Below are 25,447 nucleotides of genomic sequence, written 5' to 3'. Positions count from 1 at the left end.
TTGAAGTATATTTGTTTTAATTTCTTCTTTGGTATATTATAAAAGGCATCAGTGAAGGCATCAGTAATAATTTGTCATGAGCTGATATAAAAGTTAAAGCATTTCACTATATATAATACATGGCGTTTAATATTAGGTGACCATTTAGACAAAGAGAAGTCATCCTGAAATGCTACCCATTTGAACTCTGGTGCCACCTGCTCACATTTTTGTCTCTCTCCTTTTAAAACTGCTTTCAGAGCCAATTTCTAGACAAGAAAGTCAAGCTCATCTATTCACAGTCACCACTTATTGTATCTAAACCAGAGTTATCATTTGGCTGTTTAAGTTCTCATTTGTGTGTGTTTAAAAAAAGTTACATGGCTTTATAGTTAGCTGCATTTCTATCCAGAACAAAATCTTCCTATTTTTTCCTGCACTCAATGTGGAAGGTATAGAGGGGTGGTGGAGGGAGAGTATTTGTTTATCAATTGTCAGTCCAAAGTTAAAATTAGATGTGGTCCCTATTGAATTATCAAGACATGATTGTAAGACACATGCCACTGAGTAGCTCATATGAACTGGACAGAAATAAAGGGTGCAGTTACAAACTGCACATATGTTTGGCATGGAACTTAATTCTCATAACCAGTGTTTAAATTAAAATAGAAAATTTAAAGAGACTGACTGGATTATGGCAGGGGTTGGCAAACTCCGTCCATAATGGGCCAGACAGTAAATATTTTAGGTTTTGTGGGCTTTAAGGGTCTCCGTCACAATTACTCAATTCTGCTGTCATAGCAGGGAAGCAACCATAGATGATATGTAAATGAATGTACGTGGCTGTGTTCCAATAAAATTTTATTGATAAAAACAGGCAAGAGGCCAGATTTGGCTCAAGTTTGCTGACCCCTGGTTTATGGTCTATTAAATTGAGGTAAATATGGATGTTATCTTCAAGATATCTAAATATATAGAAATGGATTTGTTCCTCCCTAGGGAAAGAAAAATGTAAAACAGTACTGGCATCTATTCTCTCAACCATTTCTACCTAAAGAATTGTCAATAACCAATGTTACTGAGCCTAAAGTGTTAAACAATTAGGAAAATAGAAGTTTTCTTCTTCTATGAGTCAACTTCTTTTTTAAAAATAGCTTTTCTTCTTTATCACACAACTAACAAACGTGAACTTAAGTTAAATAATAAAATAAAAATACAGATAAGCTCAAAAAAGAATATAGCAAGAGCTTTTAACATTTTGAGCTATATCTTCCAAACTTTGTGTTTTTATAGATATGAGATCAAATTGTGCATACTTCTGTTTTATATTTTCTAATTTAACAACAGATCCAGTTTTTGTTAAATTAAAAATAAGTGCAATGTCGTTAGTCATCAGGAAAATGCAAACTAAAACCACAATGAGCTATATCACTGCATACTCAGTAGAATGTCTAAAATTAAAAAAAAACAAACAGAACAAAACTGCAACATCAACGTTTGGCAAGGATTTGGAACAACCAAAATTCTCAAACACTACCGATAGAGTGTGAAATGATAGGCAAACCACTTTGGAAAAATGGCCATTTTTTATAAAATTAAACATATGCGTCCTTATGACCCAGTAATTCTACTCTTCTACCCTTGAGTATATACTTAAGAGAAATAAGTGTCTCCCACAAAGCATGTACAAGGATGTTCATGGCAGTTTTATTCACAATAGTCCCAAACTGGAAACAACCCAAACATCCGTTAAGGTGAAAATAGCATATCTATAAATGGAATACTACTAAGCAGAATAAGGAGCAAAAAATTGACAAATGTACCAACATGGAAAAATCCTACAAACATGGTAATAAATGAAAGATACCAGATACAAAAAGAGTGCAGGCTGTAGGATTCCACACATATCAAGCTCAATATGCAAAACTAATCTCTGGTGATAGACATCGGAACAGTTTACCTTAAGAACCACCCAAATCAAGATACGAAATGTTCCAACCCCAGGATATTCCTTTAGAAAGTCTCTTTCTCATATCTTGACTTGGAAGGTGGTTAGAAAAATGCAGACATTTATCAAAACTTCTTAAAGAGTACATTCAAGGTCTGAACTGTTAAGATATGTAAATTATATCTTAATAAAGAGAAAAATGTTCTAAAATATAGTTCATTCTTGCCTTAAAAGGGAAAATCAAATCGAAACTGAGAAGATACCCAGAAAGACAGTATTTGAAGGAGAGAGCTGTTAAATCATAAAATTTGAAACGGAACGAAGAGGTGAGGCAACCCTTGTTTTGAGGTGACAACTTTTATCGTGGCTCTCTTCAATGTCATGTCCACAGTTATTTCTTTTGTGTTCTAGGGTCATAATGATTGCCCTGCCTTTTTTATGCCCTTTTTACTCCACTTTTGAAAACAGATGGAATTTAACTATATCAAGAGGTGTCCTGAAGAAGAGCAATGAAAAGAGCAAAAAGAGCAAAAACAACGTCAAGGACATCCTAACTAACATCTCCCAGTTCTCTCTTTTTAAAGACCCCTGAGAGACATTCATCCCCAACATCCGTATCTGGAAAAAGCTGTGATGCTTCCCAATAATTAGGCTATTTTCATCTTGTGGACACTAAGAATCTTGCCATGGGCTTCCTCCCCTTTTCGCTTTACCGCAAACCCCAGAACCAGATGGAGCCCTTGTCCAGCACATATATACCTCTGTGTGCTCACCTGACTCCAAAGTATATTCTCCTATTTTCCCTTAAGCCAATTAGCCTAACATTCTTTTTTAAAAAAATCTTTTGGATGTTTTTAAGAATTAAGATGGGGTTTCTGTAAATCTAGAATTTTTTCTTTAAATATGAACAGTCTCATAGAGAAATTCCTCTGATGGCTGTAAAAAATGTAGGTTGTCTATCTACCAGACAAATCTTCTTGTTAACTTCTCTAAACTTGTCTCAACTTGATCATTCACTAGTTTAAAGTCTCCTTAGGCTTTAATGAAAGAATCAAAATGAAAAGACATCTTGTTTTCATTTTTTTTTAATTATGGCAGAAAAGGATAGTCAAGCAATTATTAAACTAGATTCTACACAGGTTCATAAATCTATTTTGATTACATTACTACCTGAGAGAATTTACTGACACTACTAATAATTTAACATTTGAAAATAATAATTCTTATATTATCTTTTTTTAAAGCTGTTTATTATTTGATAGCTGAAGTAGTTTCCCAAAACATAACATGCTGTAAACTGATCCATGGGCTATTAATTTGCAGGGCATGGCACTGAAGGGAAAAGCTCGTTAGGTAGGTTGATGCAATTACAGGTATTACATAACCATCCTCGGAGAACTCAGAGTGAATCAGGGATAACATCCCATCTCCGGTGTTCCTTATACATTCAAAGCTGCAAGTGATAAGGTCCCAAATCAGAGGAAAAGGCGAAAAGCAGAGAGGTCAAAACACCTTCTAAAGAAATTTCAATGTGTTGAAAGGGAGGAGGATTCTTCTAAGAGAAGATATTACACTTCTCATCTGTGATAGCACAATTTCCCTATGCACAGGAAGGAATGGCCATCCACAGTCCTCTCCAACACTGTTTCCACATTTCAATCTTTTTTTTTCTTTTTGACTGAGGTAAAACATACATAGTTATGTATGTACGTAATTAATCTTTAGAAAGTCCAGCACCCTACAAGGCTCTCATGGGCCCCTTCTGAGTCTTGGGGGTAACCACCATGCTCACCTCTATCACATAGATTACTTTCGCTCATTTTTCATCTTTAAACATCTTTTAATTTCCATACGAATGGAAATATCCAGTACAGAATGTTCTGTTTTATTCTGAGTTCTTTTATTCAACATTGTCTCTATGAGATTCATCCATGCTGTTGCATTTAGCAGTAGTTAGTTCCTTTCTTACTGCTATGCATATTCTGTTATTTGAATTTGTCACAACTTATTTACATATTCTACTGCCGATGACATATGGGTTGTTTCCAGCCTTTGGCTATTACAAATAAAGCTGCTATGAACATTCCTGTATATATCTTTTGGGTGGGCCTATGCACTACTTCTCTTGAGGATGTTCTGGGAGAATAACTGGGTCACACTGATACAGTTAGCTTTAGGTGGTGTCGCCAAACAGTTTTCCAAACTTTGGCTTGATTCATACTCTACCAGTCGCCCATGAGAGTTCCAGTTGCTTCACATCTTGCCAACATTTGGTATTGTCAGTCCTTCTAATGTCAACCTTTCTGGTGGAGTAAAGCACCACATTTCAATTAGGTGGAAATAATTATTATTCGGGAATAGAGAGCCATGCAAAAAGCACTATTCGTGAAAACAAAATGAGGCTCTGGGTCCTGGGGAATGTGAGGAGTCATTCTCAGTGTTCACTCGGCCCCAGGAGCCTGCAGGAGGAAGTCCTGATGTCTCTGCCTGAAATAACTCACTGGTGGGGGCGGGGAGTACATTCTGAGTCTGCATATTTTCACATTTCTGAGAGCTCAAAGTCCAAGGACACCACAGCCAAGTTTCCACTCGGTTTAAAATTGCTCAAGCACTTTGTCTCAACACTTTCAGGACACAAAGTGGGAATCCTTCATGCATTACATTTTACACTTGATTCTCTTCCTGTCCTCATTAAATCCGAGTTGACAGAGTTTACTAGAAGCAACCTTTATCTTTCCCTTCGGAAGGGCCTTATCACGACTGCCTTCTAAGTGGGTCCATTTTGAAATACCAGTAAAATCCCTTAGTTCTATTTTAATATTTAAACAATGTTGCTAAATCAAAATGCTGTTTATAGGTCCGACGAAGCGATGTCATAAAATGCCTTCCCTCATGCAAAAAGAAAAAAAAAATGGGAGAGGTTGCATTCTCTAACCTCAAAACAACATTTCAGTCTTAAAATCATTTTGAAAACAAAGCAATCAGAAATCTTAAAAAATCATGGACGTATTTTATGTTGGTCAAATGAAATGTTAGAACAATTAAGTGTATATTTGGGACAACAACATTCCCTCTCTGAGAAAATAGAATGTTCGCTCTACTTGGTCCCAGTACTAAAATGATGCTTGTCTCCATTAATCTAGCTCATCAGATAAACTGATCAACGTTCTGTTTTCCAGCTTTAAAGGGAAAAGAACAAGAGAAATGACCTAACTGTGTTAGTTGATATTTTGTGAGGGCAGAGGGAGAGGAGACGGGTTTAAGTGCTCAATACCACTCCAAGAACAGCAAATTCCAGACAATACTCTATGCATGGATTTATTGAGCAATTTAGGTAGCCACTCTCCAGAGAATTGCTGTCACTGGGAGAAGGTACTTAAAGGGCCATGCTCATCGTCCCGGAACACAGGGACTGCAGGAGAATTTCGGGTTGCTATTTCCACGGAGACGTTTGTTTCCAAACAAAGGGCTCCCTGCCAGCTATTTTAGAAGCACTTGCATATTTATTCAACCAACTCTCTGTGCTGGGGATTGTCTTTAGGCACTGAGGTTTTATCAATGTCTATTTAAAGCAGAATGAAAAATAGCTCAAGATGAAAACAGAATATTTCTAGCCTAGAATGTGAGATGCTTCCTTTCCTTACAGGGTTGATATTTGGTTTCTCTCTCTTTCCCTTTTCGAAATTGCCACCTGTCTTCCAGTCTTCATTGTGTCTTAGTTTAATGGCTGCTGTTTTCTTTTCAGCGGTACATAAAATAATAGTGTGCCTTAACAAATTATAGATTTGATGAAATATGGTGTGTAGGTGTGTACAGTTTTTAGAGAAAACAAATCTTCTCTATTAGGACCCATTTTCAAGTTCCATCTGGTTACACCCACCATGGAATAAATAAGATCAAGGCTTCATGTCGTAAAAGGGGTAATATGCCAGTATTCATACAGTGCAAATTAGGGAAGGAAGCAAAATAGAAAAGGCAAAAACAGGCTCATTATATCAATGGGATCTAATTCAAATCTCCAACTCTTAGAAAGATTGGACGAAAGTTCCTGCTTTAGAATCTCTAACCTTCAAGTATTCTTTGCCTCCAATCCATTCTAGAAATTTCTGTTAAGCACAAGGCATTAGGCTTTCATTTGAGGACCTAAATAAGAATGAGACACTGTGTCTGCCTTCACAGCCAGTGCAAAGAACATCTGTGTGTGTTCTCGTTCTCTCCCCTACAACACCCCCTCCCCAAACACACTCATGTCTACCTAGCTCCTGGACTCAAAATCAAGTTTGACTTTCAAAGTCACCCAACAGAGGTGCCACTAACATGTCACACTGTAGAGAGCTGAGAGTAATTTGCACCTGCTCCCTGTTCTCAGAGAAGTGTGTTTGCGTGTTCAGGAGAGGGATGGCCTGAAGTACGAGCAGAAAGAGGGAGTAGGGGATGGGCATCATGGGCAGAGAGAACAGCACGCACACCCTGAGGCCGCGTCACATGACCAGACATGCAGAGCGCTCAGTGGCAGCTAGTGTGTGGGCATACTGGGGACCATAACAGTGTCCTGGGCAGGTTGGGGCAGGCTGAGCCAGCTGTGCAGGGCTCTGCCTACGCTGATACACTTGGAGCTGTTTCTGAAAGGCCATGAATCCCAGCATGGGATCATCTGGCTCAGAGCTGACACTTTGCTTTGTGAGTGTTACATCTGAGCCCCCAAGGACAAATGTCAAATTTAACAGTACCTCTTGTTTTGAGTAAATGGACCACTGGGCTGGAAGGAGCATTTGCTGTTCTGCACAGTCACTAAGGACCATATCGATGATCAAATAGGCCATTCTTTGGAGGCCAGATTGGGTCATTATCAGAGCAGGAGGAAGAGTAATGAGAGCTAACACTTAGCTAAGAAATGTCTTTAATTCCTACCATAAATTCATTCATTTATTCCTCCTAATAGCCATGTGAGATAGGTAATATTAGAGAAGGACCAGGAGCACAGAGATGTTAAATAACCTGCCCAAGATCACACAGAGGTAAATAAGGAGTGGGCTGGATTTGAATCCAGACTGGCCCTCAAGTCTGTGCTTTAAGCCACTACCCTGCCCGTCTTCAGACGGGGAAATAAACAGTGCAACTTGAGGTCTCCCTTGTTCCGCCACCAGTGTGCCTGGATGCTTGAATCCCATGCCGACAGATCTACCCGTTCAATGACCCTTCACTATACCAGGACAGGACTAAACCCTGAGGATCCAAGAAAAGCAAGACCCAGCTGCTACCTTTGAGTTGTGCACTGCTCAGGATGGAGGAAGGGCTGAGGGGCGTGAGCAAGCCAGACGCAGCTCAGGGGGATATTGACCAGCAACTGAGGCACTAAAGGGGGCTGTGAGGGGGCTGAGGATCCCCCAGACTCTGCTCTATTCCAGTTAAGATGCAACAACACTTGACCAGCTAATATATAAAAACAGATTTTCTCAAACTTTCCTTCCAGTACTACCAGCAAAATTTTTCACATACTCATAGGCCATTATGCTCTTATGATTTCTGTTTAAATTAATTTTTTTTTGCTTAAATTAAATTTAGGGAATTTTATATTACTATAAAGGGAAAAGTAATTTTATTTTTCATAAAGAGGAGGTAAGAGTGAAAAATAAACAGGGTTTCCAGGTCAATTGCCTGTTTTGTAAATAAAGTTTTATTGGAATAAAGCCATTCTCGGTCATCAAGTTTTATGCTGCAATGATAGAGTCAGGTAACAAATACCAAACAGCCTGCAAGGCCTGAAATATGTACTATCTGGCCATTTAAAGAATTTGCACAGCTCTGCAATAAATACAATTTAGTCTTGACTAGGTATGGTTGCCTGTCCTCTCTCTATAAAAAGAGGAGATTAGGAAAGGTTCGGGAGGCATTAATTAAGACTATTCTGGCATTAAACTGAGATTTTCCTCATTGGTAATAAAAAGACTAAATGAACATTGAAAAGGAAATAACTATCACTATATAATTTGATATTGTTCCATGTTAAATTCATTACTTCCTAAAATTATGTTTCATACCACTGTATGCAGAGTTTACATTTGGGAAAATAATGTAGTAAAACTGGTACCTATATTAGATCAAAGCATGTATATATATGATGAGATATGCAATTTGGGAGCAAAGGTGGATGAAGATACTGAAAACTTTGCAGCACTAAAATCACATAAGAACTCTGTTGTGCATACACGGGAAACTGGAATTAGGTAGGACCCCTAGGTTTAAGCCAGCAGTGGGCCCTTAGGCAAGTCTCTTAGCCTCTCTGAATTTCAGGACACCGAGGACCACAGTACTATTCCTGTCTTATCTGCCACATGGGATGACCCGAAGTCTTAGGAGACTTGCTGTTGGTAGAGCACTTTGTGACCATCAACTATCCTATTATCACTGATGTCCTCCCCAGAATTCCTCCCAAATGGGTGATGAAAGGAGGACGCTGAGAGAGAGAAAGGAAGACTTTGCTTCCTGGGCAATTTGGCATGAGTCCAGCACTGCCCAGGAGATCCCCATGGCCTCGCCTTGAGCTAAATGATGCAGGATGGGAGCCAGGCGTCCTTTCTAACACCCCAGTTCGGTTTTCCCCCTGGCATTGGGTTGCACGATACCAGGGATCCCATCCTATTCTCTGATTACACGTGTTTCAGCATCTCCGGGCAAATGACCTGCCTCCTAGCTTATGGTAAACGAGAAAGGTGAATATATATTTTGGAAACTATGCCTTCGAGCTTTATTTTTAATGCTGTAACTTAATATTGGAGCTGTACACCTATACTGTGGTGTTATAAACAACTAAAAACAAATAGAACCTCTACCCGTCACTTTTCTCCTGAAAGGGGACGAAGGCTGATATTATTTAAAAAAAAAAAAACAAAAAACAAACAAACAGCTCTGGCAGCAGCAACAGGAGCACAGAACAGATACTGTGTTACCACTAAAGGAAGAACCCGAGATAACAGCTATCATTTATTTAGCACCTTCTGTGTGCCAAGCACAGTCCTAAATGCATTATCCTTAGGAGGACCAATGCACAAAACAATCCAGCGAAGTTGCTGTGATAATCCTCATGTTGTAGGTAAGCGCGTCCCACTTAAAGCAAAATTATACATCTTGCCCAAGATGGGACAGCTAGAAGGTAGGGCGGCATTTGAACTCAGCTCAGGCTAACTCCAAAGCCCTTTATCCCTTCCTCTGTTCTGTCTTGTTGTGTAATGGAAATTTCTCCTTTTTCTAAGGTGAGAATGTGCTGAGTGTCGCCCTTCAGGAGCCAGGCTGCAAAGAGGAATGTGTTAGTAAAGCTGAAGGAATTTTAATACTTCCTTTGGAGCCTGAGTGTTAATGGGCTTCAAGTCCCACAGTGGCACCGACATCACTGGACTGCTGGTGCCCAAACGGAATTTTTTTTTTTTTTAAATCTCAGGCAGATGCAGGAAAACATCAACATTTGGCAAGTGGAAAGGGGCAGCAGATTTTCAGTTTCCAGCTCTGATGACATTTTTAGATATAAAAATATGAAGTTTCTAGCCTTTCATTTACATTTGGGGGGACTCTTTGGGGATTGCTGTGGCGGGTTAAAGGAGAAGGTTGAGGGTTAATGCTGTATCTCTGGTGAGCAGAACAAAATGATCACGGTGAACCTTGCAAATGTAGTAACAGGTTAGGATGTAACTTGGGAACAAATGAAGAAATAAACTAAAATTAGAAAGACATTAAGTGCCCTGATGATGATTTTTATGTAATTTCCCAAGTACACAGGGCAACCTACAATATGAATTTCCTCATTATTAAGCTAGTAAAATCTAGCCGTAGAACCGATGAGCACATCAATATAATTTGTGCACCAACAAAAGTGATTTTAACTGAGGTTAAGTGCCTTTAATCCAAAAGGTTTGTTTTAATGTAAGTTTAACATTAAAGGGGAAATGAGAGGAACACAGAATAACAGAAGCCTCTCAAACAAGTATCTAAGTGTCCACACAAAGTACATTTATTCCACCCAATCGACCTATGGAGACATCCGTGTGTAAAATATAAATCGGAATTTAGAGACTTTATAAAAAGTTGTTTTTAAGCTCAATACACCCCAAATGAGAAGGTGTCAATGAGTGCTTAGGGACTCTTAAATGCAGAGATTATTCAATTGCTCTATTCTACAAATATACTTATGAAACTGCCATGGAAAAAAAAATGCTGCTAAATAAATGCTAAACAGCATTCTCAAACAAAATAAATGTATTACCCACCACTCAAAGGCATGGACCATATAAACACAAGCTCAAAGAGCAATCTGAAGTGGTTCCTTTGTGAATTAATGGCCAGTGGTTTTCAGAAAAAAGAAAAAGAAATAGAATGGGAGTGGCAGCCACAATACTTCCCATAGTATCTTTGTTACAGACAAAGGGTGCTACAGACACCCCATCTAGAAAGACAGAGGACCATGGGAACCTGGGCAAACGTTAGAAGCAGCCAGGGTCCACTACTTGCCCTTTGTCACTGCACACGAGTTTTGATTCTCACTCAATTCTTATCCCTCCTTTTTTTTTATTTTTTCATTTTTTTGGTCTCCTGTCCTCAATTCTATCCTACCCCTGGATCTCTTCCTTTTGTCAGTGAGCGATTTGATAGCGAAGATTTGGCAAAAGTGAGCTCCAAACCCTACCACTTGTCCATTTTAGCCTCTCCACCTTAACTGGGCTCTTGTCATGCACAGTTACACAAGATACCTGCTTAGCTCGACCATTTTCGATAGCAAACACACTGGAGGATCTAATGTCTTCTAGGAGAAGGAATTGGCAAGAGGAAGCAGACTGTAGAAACACTGTTGTCTAAACAGGATTAAGAGCATCGATTCTCACATCATGCCAGGGCTATTAGTCAATACTAATGTTCCTCTTATCCTGGTAGAAAACACAAACCTAGAAAAGTCGAATAACTTGTTTTGAGCCCGGATCAGAGAAGCAAATGACTGAGAGTTGAATAGATGCACACCCAAAATTGTTTTGTGTCTGACAGCCTTTCAGAAAGTAAAGCTAAGGAGATGCCAGATTTCGTTGCCCTTTAAAATAGCCACATTTAACCACTTGGTCAATCTAATTTCACTGAGCAAAGCACTGTGCTAACTGGGACTGCAAAGTGAGGAAGACTTGATTGAGGCTTGCCTTTTAAGACTTTATAAACAAGCCAGGGAGCCTCACTGGCGTGTGGAGAATCATACTATACACTGTTCATGGAAGTGCATTCAAAGCATTACAGGGATACGGGGGAAAAATGGAGTGTGGGGTGGGGTTGAATGAAGGCTTCGAAGAGGAAGTGACGTTTCAGTAGGCTCCTGGGGCTCGATTTCAGGAGAAGGAGGTGGAAGCTGAATTCCAGAGAACAGCCTCTGCAGAAATATGAGGCTCAGGGTCAGCACGATTCAGTATGGCTCGAAGCTGGGGTGTCTATTGGTAGGAGATCAACAAATGAGAGTAGGAGCTGGAGAGGAGGTCACAGAGCAGCCATAAGTGGCATAACTGCCCCCTGGGTGAGCCACTTAAAACAGAAGTAGTAAAGTTATGGCCCTTTTGGTCAAACCCAGCCCTTCACCTGTTTTTGTAAATAAAATTTTATTGGAACGCAACCACACCTGTTTGTTATGTATTTTCTATGGTTGCTTTTGTGCTATGGCAGAATTGAGTGATTGAAAGAGATCATCGTATGGCCCACAAAACCAAAAATATTTTCTATCAGGCCCTTTTTAAACATTTCGCTGATCCCTGGCTTAAAGGTCTGAACTACTCATTTGAAGTTCTGTAACTGACTCAAATGCTTTTGGTCAGGTTTTCTATGCTCCTACAGTCTCTGAGCAGCATCATCTTAAACTTTCTCCTGTTGCATCTGGACAATTAGCTGTTTATCTGCATCATAAGCTTGTCCAAACATCTCTTTCACAATCCCAAATTTTATGTCTTTATTTACTGCTTCTCTTTTTTTATTTCTTGTTTTTATTTTAGGGCTTAGCCACATACGTGGCCTTTGCTGACATAGTTACAAGCCTCCTTCTCCACGAGCAAGAGCTCATCCCTCAACTTTGAGTCATTTTGCTTCCTTTGCCTCCTTCCCAAGTTCTTCATAAATTTTTGTACCACTTTTAGAATGCTGCTGAAAATCGATTTTTTGCACTTGCTGTTACCGCTTTCAAATTCCATGCTCTGACAAATAGCTATTTCTCTGTAAAAAAGGCTCCTTTAGCTGTACAAAGCCCTTGGAAAACATAAAGTATACCAATCAGCATTACAGAACAAAAAAATGAAGAAATATTCATGCTTTTCTGATGGCCCACACCAAAGGATTTCTTTTACTAGTAATCTCCTTATACATTTAAAACCAAATTTGATCTATAAAAATTAAATTTGCACATGATTTTCTAGGGGGTATATCTCTAATATAAAGTAAGGAGGATAATTATTGTTTTATTAACCAGTGGTAATAAAACAGAGCTGGAAAGGGAACTCAGAGTTGTAAAAGCATTAGTTTTTTTTTTTTTTTTATAGCATGCAGTGTATCTTACTATTTGAGTCTAAATGTCCACTATTACCCATTACTGTGTTGCCTTGAGCAAGCTAATTAACTTCTCTGTGCCTCATCTGCCCAACAAAGGGGGAAGAGAAAGACTGTAAGTAACCTATCTCATAGGACTGTTGGGAAGATCAAATGGGATAAAGTATTTAAAGAGGTTAACCCAGTGCCTGGCACACAGGAAATACTCTGTTAGCAATGACCATAATAATCCTTAAGACTCGCTAGCTCATTCTCTCTCTTTCTCCCTCCTTCCCTTGTCATTTCCTTCTTTCCTCCCTTTTTGTCCCCTTTCTTCCCCTTACCCCCTCTAGCATAAAGACTAAGAAGAAGAATGTACTGGCAATAGCACCGTGTGACCATCATGGTGAACGTAAGGTAGATTTTGCCTCTTGTCTTTTTGAATAACACTTTCTGCCACACTCCCGGCTCATGTGGTTTGGGCGAGGTAGACCTCAATCCCAACCCCCGGAGACTGGCAAATGATTTGGACCTAGCCAATCACAGTATTCTACCTCACCTCCGACCCCCAAAGGAATGTATTCATAGAAGGGCACGTGACCTAAATTAGGCCAATTACAACTGGTCCCTAGGCGCTGATGGAATGATCAAGATTTGACTCTCTTTTTGTTGGGTAGACTATCAGACTGAAGCTGCTCATAGCCATCTTTTTTAGTCACGGGAAAAATCTTCCCGGAAACAAAAACAACATAGCAAAAAACAGCTGTGAGAGACAAAGAGGAATAACGTCCTGAAAACGAACATGAGCACTTGCACCCAGCTGTGTTACTGTGAACTGTTCAGTTACATGTGCCGACTGGTTAGCTTATGCCAGTTTTAGCTAGGTTTCTGTCGCTCGCATCCAAAGAGTTCAGACACATACGAATGAATTGACCTGACCTGTGGCTAGAATTAAATGCCAATCTTGCTAATCTTGGCATTGCAGAGAAAGCACAGAGGGAGCGGTAGCAGGCGTGAATTGTAATCTTGGTCTTTCGTTAACCAGTCAGAGATTGCTGGGAAACGCGTTTCGTCTTTCTGGGTCCTAATATACTTGTATGTCAAATGAGAGAGGTGAGTGAAAATCAACCTCTAAGATTCTTTTTCAGTTCTAACATTCTATGAGTCTCTATTATTCTTGGGTTCCTTTCAGTTGCGTATACCGTGATCTAAATGGTTACTGATTCTCCTATGTTCCTGTTTCCTTCTGTTTCGACTTTAAAAATATTCTATTGTACCCTCAGTCCCTATACTCCAAGTGTTTATTTCTTTCTCTCCAATTTCCTTCTAAGGAAAAATATATTTATTTTTGTCTACATGGGCATAATGATCCCATTTTCTTCTCATTTCTATATTTTTAAATCTAATTAAGGTGATAAGTTCCTTGAGGGTTGAAACTGGAGTTTTCCTGTGGGTGTAAACATTATTTTTTTTAATTGCCAACAAAGCTGCCAGTTTTTACAGAGCAGCAGGATATGGGTTTTAAGTAATGTAAGCAGGAAATGGGTCTCCAGCCCACACAAAATAAATGTAAAAGTACTGATTTTCCCTGAGTTCACATCTGGCTTACTCATTTATAATTTCAGCCTGAACTAAAATTCTCCCACGGAACTACACTGTAACATCCATGTCAACAGAATGTCAGCATTAGGTGATCATCCTGTGAGTCCCACTTATACATGTAAATAATCTGGCTATTTCAGGTCAATATCATGCTTTTCTCTTTAATGGTACAATTTGGAGCCTGAGCTAAGTGAATATTAGCTTCATATCTTCACATTTATTGATTTTAAGTAATTCAATAGCTCTAAAGTTTGGAGGGATCAACGGGACCTGGCTGAAATGTAGTCAATTGACCCATCATCTACAAATAGAACCGCACAGAGTAAGAAAAAGACCCTCCCGGAAACGATGGCACGTGCAGGATGCTTTCCTATTCGATGACCCAGTTCATTCTTGTTCATCGGGACTCTAAATATGAATAAGACCCCAAACCCAGGTACTTCTCAGCAAAAATAAAATAATCTGAAGGCAGAGGTTTCCGAGTGGGTAGGTTTAGCAATTCAAAGATGCCATTCAGGGTGTAATTTCTATCTTTCCACTCCTCTATACACAGTACTTGTTCTGTCCTACAGCTAACTTCCCTTAGGGGTAAAGGATAGCTACCAGGGGTACTTGTGGCTACTTGCTTCCTTACTCATGTGCTTTGGAAGGAAGGGTATTTCTGTCCCAATATTCTAAGCATGAGTCTTGCTCTGTTTTGTTTTAGTAATTTTCTTTTGATAATACTTCAAATTTGCTGAACAGTTGCAAGAACAGTACGAAGAATTCCTCTATACCCTTCTTCCTGATTCACAATTCTTAATATCTTGCCACATTTTCTTTCCCTCTCTTTCTCTCTCTCATTCCACACAAACATCTTTTGAACCATAGAGAGTTAGTTGCAGACATCGAGAACAAGAACATTCTCTTATATAACAACAGCCCAATGATCAAAGTCTGGAAATTTAAAGCTTATACAATGCTGTATTCTAATCTACAGTCTATATTCAAATTTCACGAATTGTCACAATGATGTCCTTTATAGCAATTTCCCCTCTGATTTAGGATTCAATCTGGACTATACATTGCATTTAGTTGTCATTTATCTTTTAATCTGGAACAGTTCCTTGGTCTATCTTTGTCTTGCATAATCTTGGCATTTTTGAAGGGGACTGGCTATTTTTTTTAATTGAGTTATTTGCTATCTTATAATTGAGTTTTCAGAGTTTTTATATATTCTAGATATAAGTCCTTTATCGGATGTGTAATTTGTAAATATTTTCTCCTAATCTATGACTTTTGTTTTCATTAATTTTACAGTGTCATTTGGTGAGCACACATTTAATTTTGATGAAGTCTAATTTATCATTTTTTTCTTTTATGGATCATAAGCATGAGTCTTGAATTCATTCTCATTGGACCGGACTGGGTTACATGTTTACACCATGCACAAATGACTATGGCTAGACATAGGACATGCTAATTGGCTTGATCCCAACACTGAAGTTTCCCCAAAGTATGGAAATCTGAGTGGTAGAGAAGCAAATGAAACTTGGATACAGTTAGGATGCTGGGCAGGCCACCAAGAAGCATCTCGAATAGTAGCTGCCAGCAGAGAACCAGTGTGACTACTGAGCAACCTCAGAGCAATGCTCTTGGCTATGGGGCTTTCCCTCCTTAGTCAGCCACATTTCCCAGTTCCAAAATCCAAGAGCCCTTAACCTGTAACAAGTCTTCAAACTCCACTGCAGGACTACGTTTAGCTAAAGTGTTTTGGTTTTCTGTATCACACTCTCAGAGGGCAGTGGCCATGCCTCAGGCATCTCCAGAGTCTCCTCGTGACTGCCAGCCCAGTGCCCCCCTCACAGTTTGTCTTCATCACATCCCCAGGTGGTGGGATGAATGGAGAAGCAGCAATCTCCTAAGTGCTTCACCTGGCACACATGCCTACATCTTCCTTAGGCCTGCCTGAACCAAGCCATTTGCCAGTCACTTTCTTATTCTCTACATCTGAGAGCACCAAAGAGAGAATGTAAGAATGAAAATTTTTGTGGTGTATATACTTGCCTGTATTATTTCAAATCCCCATATCAGATGTTCATGAACCACTAACTTTTAAAGTGTTTGGAAGAATGTCAACATACCAAATTTCTAAATGTTTCTTCTGCAACAAACACTTTATTCCTATTCCCCTCTAAAAAATTATCACTACTGTCTATATCCAATGCCTCTCATTTCATCGTATTCTCACCAGTACACGCAAAACTCGTTATTCCCATTATCAAGATGAAGAAATGGAGTCTCTGGTATGCTCAAGTTACTAGTGGCTCTGAAATACACAGTGAGTTAGTAACTGCTCCGGAATACAAATCTGCCATCCACGACACCCAACTCCTGTCTTTTTAGCAACTGCCACTCAAGTTTTATCTGAAAATCCCCACAGTTGTTCTATTTTCATGTCATCTCTGTTTACACCTACCCTTGGCAATATATCATTAATGTCACATCTGAATTCCACATGCTGACATCCCCCACGACTTGATTTTGGAAGCTGAGCAAATCGTGTTTATAGATAAGGCAAAAAGGAAAAAAAAATTTTTGAGACTCCACTTACATTCTTTGGACATTCCCACTTCAAAGCACTTCTGGAGTCGACAGTACTGGCATCGATTCCTGGTGACTTTATTAATAACACAGTTCTTATCTCTGTGACAAGTGTAAATCATGTTCTTCTGAATACTTCTGCGGAAAAACCCCTGCAAGCAAGCAAGAAGATGAGAAAACTAAGTAAAACTACTGAGCTTCATGAGAAATCAAAGCCCAACTTATCAATGCATTGTTTGCTCATTTTGAGTAATGAAGTGATGGCAGAAGAAAAGTTAACTTATTTAAGCCTTAAACTCTTTGTGAAATATTAATAGTCACTTTCCCTTTTTTTTGCAAACCAGAAAGCCCCTTTTAATCAAAACTAGACGTGACCGTTATTATCTTGCTAAAAGAAAATTAAGACCAAGGCGATTCACTTGGAAAACATAATGCAGAGTTGGGTTCCTTCCAAACAGGCTTCGCTTTATAAGTGGCTCCCTTGCTGGCCAGAAAGATTTCGGGTAAGTCCACTGTCAAGGAACTTAATATAAGAGGCGCCACATTTGCAAAAGAAATTATTCGATACATGGAAAAATTAAGTCTTTTCAAAGGAGTCTTCTCTGAGTTCTTTTCCATATTTAGCTCCTGTTACGATATTTAAAGTATGATTTAATTTACAAAGTGTTTAGGAAAAAAATATCCAGAAAACAAGGTAGAAAAATGACTGCGCACAGATAATGGCATGTAGGAACTGCACTGTCCAATATAATAACCACCAATCGCACGTGACTATTTAAATCAAAATGAAATAAAATCGAAATTTCATTTCCTCATTTGCACGAGTTGCATTTCAAATGCTCGATAGCCACATGTGGCCAGTGGCTACCACACTGCATAGCCCACGTACAGAATATTTTCATCACTGAGAAAAGTTCTATTGGGCAGTGCTGTACGGCAGCACTGATGGACCAGCTTACCTACTTAGTCATCTAACGCTCTTGAGAAATATAACTTTGTTTGACTTACAGCATTTACTCCTGATTAGACCCAGACTCTTTAAGTATCGTAGAAGACCAGTAAACTACAAATAATATTTGTCTAGTACAAGGGCAAAGGATTTCTGCTTGGTTGAAATATAATCCCCCAAATTGTTGTTTAATATTGCCTTGTAGGACATTGACCAGTTTTGTATCTAACTTGAAACCTTAATCCAGCATCCTTCTTTCTTTTCACTCCATCCATCCATCCATCCATCCATCCATCCATCCATCCATCCATCCATCCATCCTATCTACCTACCTACCTACTTACCTAGATATTTTTTCATATCCTCTTTTGACCCAGTTTTTCACTCTACTAGTTCCCTCATTAATGAGTTAAATAAGTCTTCAGTGTGCGCTTACTGAACATTTAATGAGTAATTTTTTTAACTCTTTGAAAATTATATTTTGACAAAAGAGGCAATTTATCCTAATTTTTATGAAACCCTGATGAAATAAAGAAGGCTTTCAGCTCCATGAGCACAGGGTCCCGACCTTCTCTTTGTCCTCCCCATTGCTACCATACAGCTTTGCAGACGACAGATAATTTAGTGATGCTTATTAAATAATATGAATAAAGAGGGCGTGAAAGGTATGCCTGCTGCCTTTTCTCTCTTCTATTGCCCAACAAAACCTCTATGTTGCTATGAGTATTAAAAGCAAGAAATTTTACACTCTCAAGTGAGATGTGACTTTTACCTACATCAGAAACAATCTCTCCTGAATGGAAGAAACACACCACCAAATGTGCTGAACAGCAAATAAGACTCTCACCATCTGAGTTCAACTTACCCTCTAGTTCATTAACACTCCAGGAGTCAAACTAAAAACATTCAAAGCTAAAGCACATTAGCAAAGAAAGCTCATACAACACCCATTCTTTAGGATATTTACATCGGCACCCTAGGATTTTAATGTCTAAATAAACATATTTTTACTGGCATGGTTCGACTGTAAATGCCTGGAAGTCTTGTTTAAGGTTGCAACTCCTGTCACATCCCAGACACACACATTTTCCAAGAAAACACAGTTTATTTTTGTACCTCTGGAGCTACAAATATGCTCAGAATCTAAAATAACAGGCTACAAATACTTTGAAACCCTAACAGAATCTGTGCAGAGTGGTCACCTCAAAACACATCTTTTCCTGCAAAAAAATACCTACAGGACACTTTTGGCTGCCAGATGTACAAACTCAATTTACAAAAACTTCATTGCTCTCCTGCCAAAAAACATTGACACAATGGAAGTTCCGGTCTTTTCCGCAGGTGTGAAGCGAGTGAGGTATGGACGAAGGTGACCTCTATTTAGTAAAAACTGAATATCCAGTTCAGCAAATTCTTAGTGAGTGACCACTGAGGATAGAAAAACAACCTCATGATTCTCAGATGAAAGAAGAAGACAGAATTAAAGAACTTTATATGTCACTAATTAGCCAGTCGGTGTGGTTCAGTAACAATGATGACAGAAACTAAATAGGACTTCTTGGTTTTCCAAATCAGATTTTTGGCTGGATTTCAGGAGAAGGTCTAAGTTTCAGTAAATCATTTTCATCAAGGTAGAATACTTGCTGACTAAAATATATGTTGGGAGGTATTTTTATACATGGGTTGGGGAAACAGAAATGCCTTCTGAGGCCAAAGAGATGTTTACATTGTACAAATCTTCCTTCTCCCCAGTCGACACGTGAATAGTTCCATAAAACCTGCTTTTTCTTAGACCACTGCTTTGAGGACCTAGTGCGTACGTGTATATGTGCACATTCGTGTGTATGTGTGTATGTGAGGGTGGCATCATGGTTTCATGCCACCTCAATTTTATTTACTTAATATTTTTATTTAGGTTGACTCTTTTTATACTTAACACTATTTAAAATGGAAACTTTTAATCTCTGGCTTAATTGGAAAACTAGCACCAACCGTCAATATTAGAAGGTACTCATAAAATAAATAAAATGGAAGTCCAATGAAACAATAATCAGATGTAATTTCAGTCTGGCTGGACACTGGATCTGCTAAGAGCTTGGAGCCCCAGGCCTCTTCACTTCTCGCTGCACAAGGAGCTAAGCAAGCATTACAGACAGATCAGCTCTGATCTGAGACTTCCTCTTTTAGAAATTCAGAGAAAAGAAACAAGTTTCTCACTATCCAAATCAATGTGATTTAAAGCCATGAATCCTTACCACTTAAAATTGGGAATCTTATACTTTGGGAAACAAAGCTGTAACACAAAACTGGTCATATGTAAAAATGGGCTTTAAAGCACTGTGTTCAAGTGTAATAGTTCTGAAGCCAGTGGATGGATAAAGACACATCTGGAGGAGGAAAGACTGAAAAGCTAGGCATATAAAGAGGAAGGATTTGGCCCTGTTTGGAGGAGCAGCCCAAGGGGAGAGGAGATGGGAGGCAGAAGAGGAAGAACCTGGAGGGGATGGCAAGGGTCTGTGCTGCAGCTGCCTCATTGCTGCTGTGCGGCTTTGGGCAGGTCACAGCCCTGGGGGGCTAAGTTCTCCTCTCCTAAGTGAGGAGCTGGGTGGCTTATTTCTAAGATCTTTTCCAGGTATAAATTTCTGTGATCCCAATGTGTAAGCACCAGGGAGTGACGAGTTGGAATAGCTTCAGAGTTGGGAATGAGAGTGTTTCTGTGGACAAAGACAATGGCCAAGGAGTAAGTGGTGTCTGAAGACTAAGGGAGGACATACCCTCCACCTGTATGGGCAAAAACAGCAATTTCTTGGGACTAACCTAGCGCTTACAGGACACCAACAAGAGGGCTTTCAGATGGCTTGTACATTTATTTTGAATCTGAGTCATCACAACACCTCTGTGAGGGACCTCAGGCAGGTAACTGTGGCTGGATTGAAGCTGGAACGCTCTAATAACCGGCCCCACGTTCATGGCTATGAGTTTGCAGGTCTAGTTTTCTGACACTAAGTCTAGGGTTGCTGACACCACAATTTCACTTCCCCAGAACATCCTTTTCCAAGTAAACCCAGAAAACTTCTATCAGGTCTTCAAGATATATGTCACCTCATCCAGGAAGCCCTCTCTGACAGATCCAAGCACACATGAATGCTTCCTCTTTTAGGCAACCTTGATTTTTTGCTTTTCCCTCTCTATTATACCTATTTAAGTATGATATACTAAAATAGGACTGTCTACCTCAGAGTTTAAATGGGTGACACAGGGGGATGCCAGCCTTTGCCCAGTGGTCACAGCCTCAGGGAGTTGAATGGGCATCGTGGATTGCCACATTAAGGTGTCACAGTACCTCCACCGAGTGTGACATCTTCCTTGCTGGGATCCAGGCCTCCCTGACAGGGGAGAAAAATGAGCATGGGGGCTGGTTCCCCAGAACCGAAGCAGGCAGGTCGTGGGCTCTAAACTGGTCTCTGAGCAGCACTTAATATGGTTTCCTTGGAATCAAGACAGTGGACTCGGCTAGGGAGAAGGAAAGACTCAAAGTAACGGCTGTTAAAACAACTGGTAGAAAAGTATTTCAATATTTCAACACCTAATAAAATTATACTGATACATATCCCCAGGGCTGGGACAGATCCTGACACACAGTAGATATTCAGTAAATAAATGCCGAATGAGTGAATGTATTGATGAAGTCTTCAACTATAACCAGAGCCAGAGGGATAGTCTCGGATATATTATACCTTAATGCCATAAAAAAAAATTCTTCAATAATAATATATTCCTTGATGATGATATTATCTGTACTTAAGAAAGTAAGCAACCAGATTTCTCTGAAGTTAGTAAAAGATCCACTGATTTTAGTTGTAATCAGGTTAGTCAATCAGGATTGCTGTTGGTTAACTATGATTTGTGCTGATTAACTATTATTTCTGTTGTTAATCGTAACCTCTGTTGGTTAATCATGACTCCTGTTAATTAATCATGACTTTTGTTGGTTAACTATGACTTCTGTTGTCTAATTATGGCTTCTATGAGTTAACCATGACTTCTGTTGTTTGTGACAGTCATGGTCAGTAGCATAATTAACACTCTAATTACCTAGAACAAGAAGATAGCTCTTCGTCACAAACTGAGTTAAGTGTTTTCTAATCATAGATTTTTCTACCTTTCTTAGCTTATGCTCTTCTACTTTTGCTATCAAAGAAGAGAGGTGCAACCAAAAAGGAAAAAAAAAAATACTCGTGGTAGAGAAGGCCACATATGCATTAGAGCCATCTGGTTCACGCTTCATGTCTTAGTAATACTCATGGAGCGCCCATATCTGATTCAGATTACTTCTGTTTCCCGTCGGGGATATGAGGCACCATTGTTCTAACTAATCCTCTATTAGCTAAAGTGCAGAGACAATCCTAAATCAAAAGGAAAAATAACTGTCTCTTTTAAAACTAAATATTCCCCTATATCTTAAAATCTAAAATTAATAATTCCTTTGATGGGCTTGTCTCAAATCCCAACTCTATAGAGGGCATGGAGAAAAGTTGTTCAGGTCACTCTCTTCTTATCTGGATATGAGATTAAGTTACCTTCCCTCCTCTAATACTCTCAAATCATTACTCTAATTCTTGTAATTATTTTTTTCCATTCATAGATCTTGTTTGACCTCCTAGATTTCAGGTGTTGTTACACATAATACTCTCATCCTCTCCCACAGAGTTTTGTCAGTTTAGATACTGGCCTAGAGATTAAGAATTAGTCTTTACTTCAGGCACATGAGGAGTTGATCTGTCTGTCACTGAGTGATGTTGAGTGAGTTACACTAAGGCCTCAGTTTTTCTCATCTGTAAAATGGGCATAATAAAAATACTTACCTCCTGCAGTTACTGAATGTACCCAGTTAGGGAATGCCCATAAAGTATCAGCACGATGCCCAGCACATAGCAAGTACTCCACGAATGGTATCTATGGTTATTGACGAAACTCTTTTTCTCAAAGCTTTCTTCTGAACAATTTCCAATATACATTTACAGTTTAAAATAAAGATTCCCAAACATCTCTGTGAGGGACCTCAGGCAGGTAGCTGTGGCTGGATTGAAGCTGGAACGCTCTAATAACCGGCCCCACGTTCATGGCTATGAGTTTGCAGGTCTAGTTTTCTGACACTAAGTCTAGGGTTGCTGACACCACAATTTCACTTCCCCAGAACATCCTTTTCCAAGTAAACCCAGAAAACTTCTATCAGGTCTTCAAGATATATGTCACCTCATCCAGGAAGCCCTCTCTGACAGATCCAAGCACACATGAATGCTTCCTCTTTTAGGCAACCTTGATTTTTTGCTTTTCCCTCTCTATTATACCTATTTAAATATGATATACTAAAATAGGACTGTCTACCTCAGAGTTTAAATGGGCGACACAGGGGGATGCCAGCCTTTGCCCAGTGGTCACAGCCTCAGGGAGTTGAATGGGCATCGTGGATTGCCACATTAAGGTGTCACAGTACCTCCACCGAGTGTGACATCTTCCTTGCTGGGATCCAGGCCTCCCTGACAGGGGAGAAAAATGAGCATGGGGGCTGGTTCCCCAGAACCGAAGCAGGCAGGTCGTGGGCTCTAAACTGGTCTCTGAGCAGCACTTAATATGGTTTCCTTGGAATCAAGACAGTGGACTCGGCTAGGGAGAAGGAAAGACTCAAAGTAACGGCTGTTAAAACAACTGGTAGAAAAGTATTTCAATATTTCAACACCTAATAAAATTATACTGATACATATCCCCAGGGCTGGGACAGATCCTGACACACAGTAGATATTCAGTAAATAAATGCCGAATGAGTGAATGTATTGATGAAGTCTTCAACTATAACCAGAGCCAGAGGGATAGTCTCGGATATATTATACCTTAATGCCATAAAAAAAAATTCTTCAATAATAATATATTCCTTGATGATGATATTATCTGTACTTAAGAAAGTAAGCAACCAGATTTCTCTGAAGTTAGTAAAAGATCCACTGATTTTAGTTGTAATCAGGTTAGTCAATCAGGATTGCTGTTGGTTAACTATGATTTGTGCTGATTAACTATTATTTCTGTTGTTAATCGTAACCTCTGTTGGTTAATCATGACTCCTGTTAATTAATCATGACTTTTGTTGGTTAACTATGACTTCTGTTGTCTAATTATGGCTTCTATGAGTTAACCATGACTTCTGTTGTTTGTGACAGTCATGGTCAGTAGCATAATTAACACTCTAATTACCTAGAACAAGAAGATAGCTCTTCGTCACAAACTGAGTTAAGTGTTTTCTAATCATAGATTTTTCTACCTTTCTTAGCTTATGCTCTTCTACTTTTGCTATCAAAGGAGGGGGGTTGCACCCAAAAGGGAAAAAAAAAATACTCGTGGTAGAGAAGGCCACATATGCGTTAGAGCCATCTGGTTCACGCTTCATGTCTTAGTAATACTCATGGAGCGCCCATATCTGATTCAGATTACTTCTGTTTCCCGTCGGGGATATGAGGCACCATTGTTCTAACTAATCCTCTATTAGCTAAAGTGCAGAGACAATCCTAAATCAAAAGGAAAAATAACTGTCTCTTTTAAAACTAAATATTCCCCTATATCTTAAAATCTAAAATTAATAATTCCTTTGATGGGCTTGTCTCAAATCCCAACTCTATAGAGGGCATGGAGAAAAGTTGTTCAGGTCACTCTCTTCTTATCTGGATATGAGATTAAGTTACCTTCCCTCCTCTAATACTCTCAAATCATTACTCTAATTCTTGTAATTTTTTTTTTCCATTCATAGATCTTGTTTGACCTTCTAGATTTCGGGTGTTGTTACACATAATACTCTCATCCTCTCCCACAGAGTTTTGTCAGTTTAGATACTGGCCTAGAGATTAAGAATTAGTCTTTACTTCAGGCACATGAGGAGTTGATCTGTCTGTCACTGAGTGATGTTGAGTGAGTTACACTAAGGCCTCAGTTTTTCTCATCTGTAAAATGGGCATAATAAAAATACTTACCTCCTGCAGTTACTGAATGTACCCAATTAGGGAATGCCCATAAAGTATCAGCACGATGCCCAGCACATAGCAAGTACTCCACGAATGGTATCTATGGTTATTGACGAAACTCCTTTTCTCAAAGCTTTCTTCTGAACAATTTCCAATATACATTTACAGTTTAAAATAAAGATTCCCAAAGATGGAACACCGTCCTGAATCTCTTAACAATATAGGCTTTTGTGGGTAGACAGCCTCGTGATTTCAAAGCCCATCTCTGTATTTACTCATTCACATACCGATTCATTCATCGAATGCCAATCAACTGGAGTTGGTACAGTGGGCTCCCTTGGGCATACTAAGATGTACAGTTGACCTTTGAATAACACGAGTTTGAACTGCGCCAGTCTATTCACATATGGATTTTTTCAATAAACTCATACAATACTGTAAATATATTTTCTCTTCTTTATGATTTTAATAACATTTTCTTGTCTCTAGCTTATTTTGTTGTAAAAAATGTGTATTAATTGACTTATGTTATTAGTAGGGCTTCTGGTCAACAGTAGGCTATTAGTGGTTAAATTTTTGGGAATTCAAAAGTTACACACTAACTTTTGACTGCATGGGGGTCAGAGCCCCTTATCGTCTCAACTGTATAAGTATGGTTTCTGCCCTTTCTCAATCAACCAATAATGATAAGTTGAGTGAACAGTAAATAGCAGAGGCCACCAAGCAGAATGATAAAAACTTTAATGGAAGCAGAAAGTGAAAAAATACCCAGGAGAGTGCCTGGCACACATAAAATATCTACGGAGTAAAGGTCACATAGTAGGTACACATAAAATATCT

General features: G+C 39.1%; 1 protein-coding gene across 2 annotated transcripts in view; it reads right to left on the bottom strand.

Moving 5' to 3' along the window:
- The window catches only part of RARB (retinoic acid receptor beta), a 166,374-nt gene that overhangs the window by 80,979 nt on the left and 59,948 nt on the right, over positions 1–25,447 (bottom strand). For both annotated transcript variants that reach the window (XM_011358287.2, XM_011358352.2), the window contains exon 3: positions 16,659–16,800. In XM_011358287.2, the coding sequence (XP_011356589.1) occupies positions 16,659–16,800 (142 nt within the window). The remainder of the gene's footprint in view (positions 1–16,658; positions 16,801–25,447) is intronic.

This window comes from Pteropus vampyrus, unplaced genomic scaffold, assembly GCF_000151845.1.
Source record: "Pteropus vampyrus isolate Shadow unplaced genomic scaffold, Pvam_2.0 Scaffold1, whole genome shotgun sequence".
Classification (NCBI taxonomy): domain Eukaryota; kingdom Metazoa; phylum Chordata; class Mammalia; order Chiroptera; family Pteropodidae; genus Pteropus; species Pteropus vampyrus.
The sequence above is the reverse complement of the archived record's forward strand: the minus strand, read 5'-3'. Positions and strand labels throughout refer to the sequence as shown.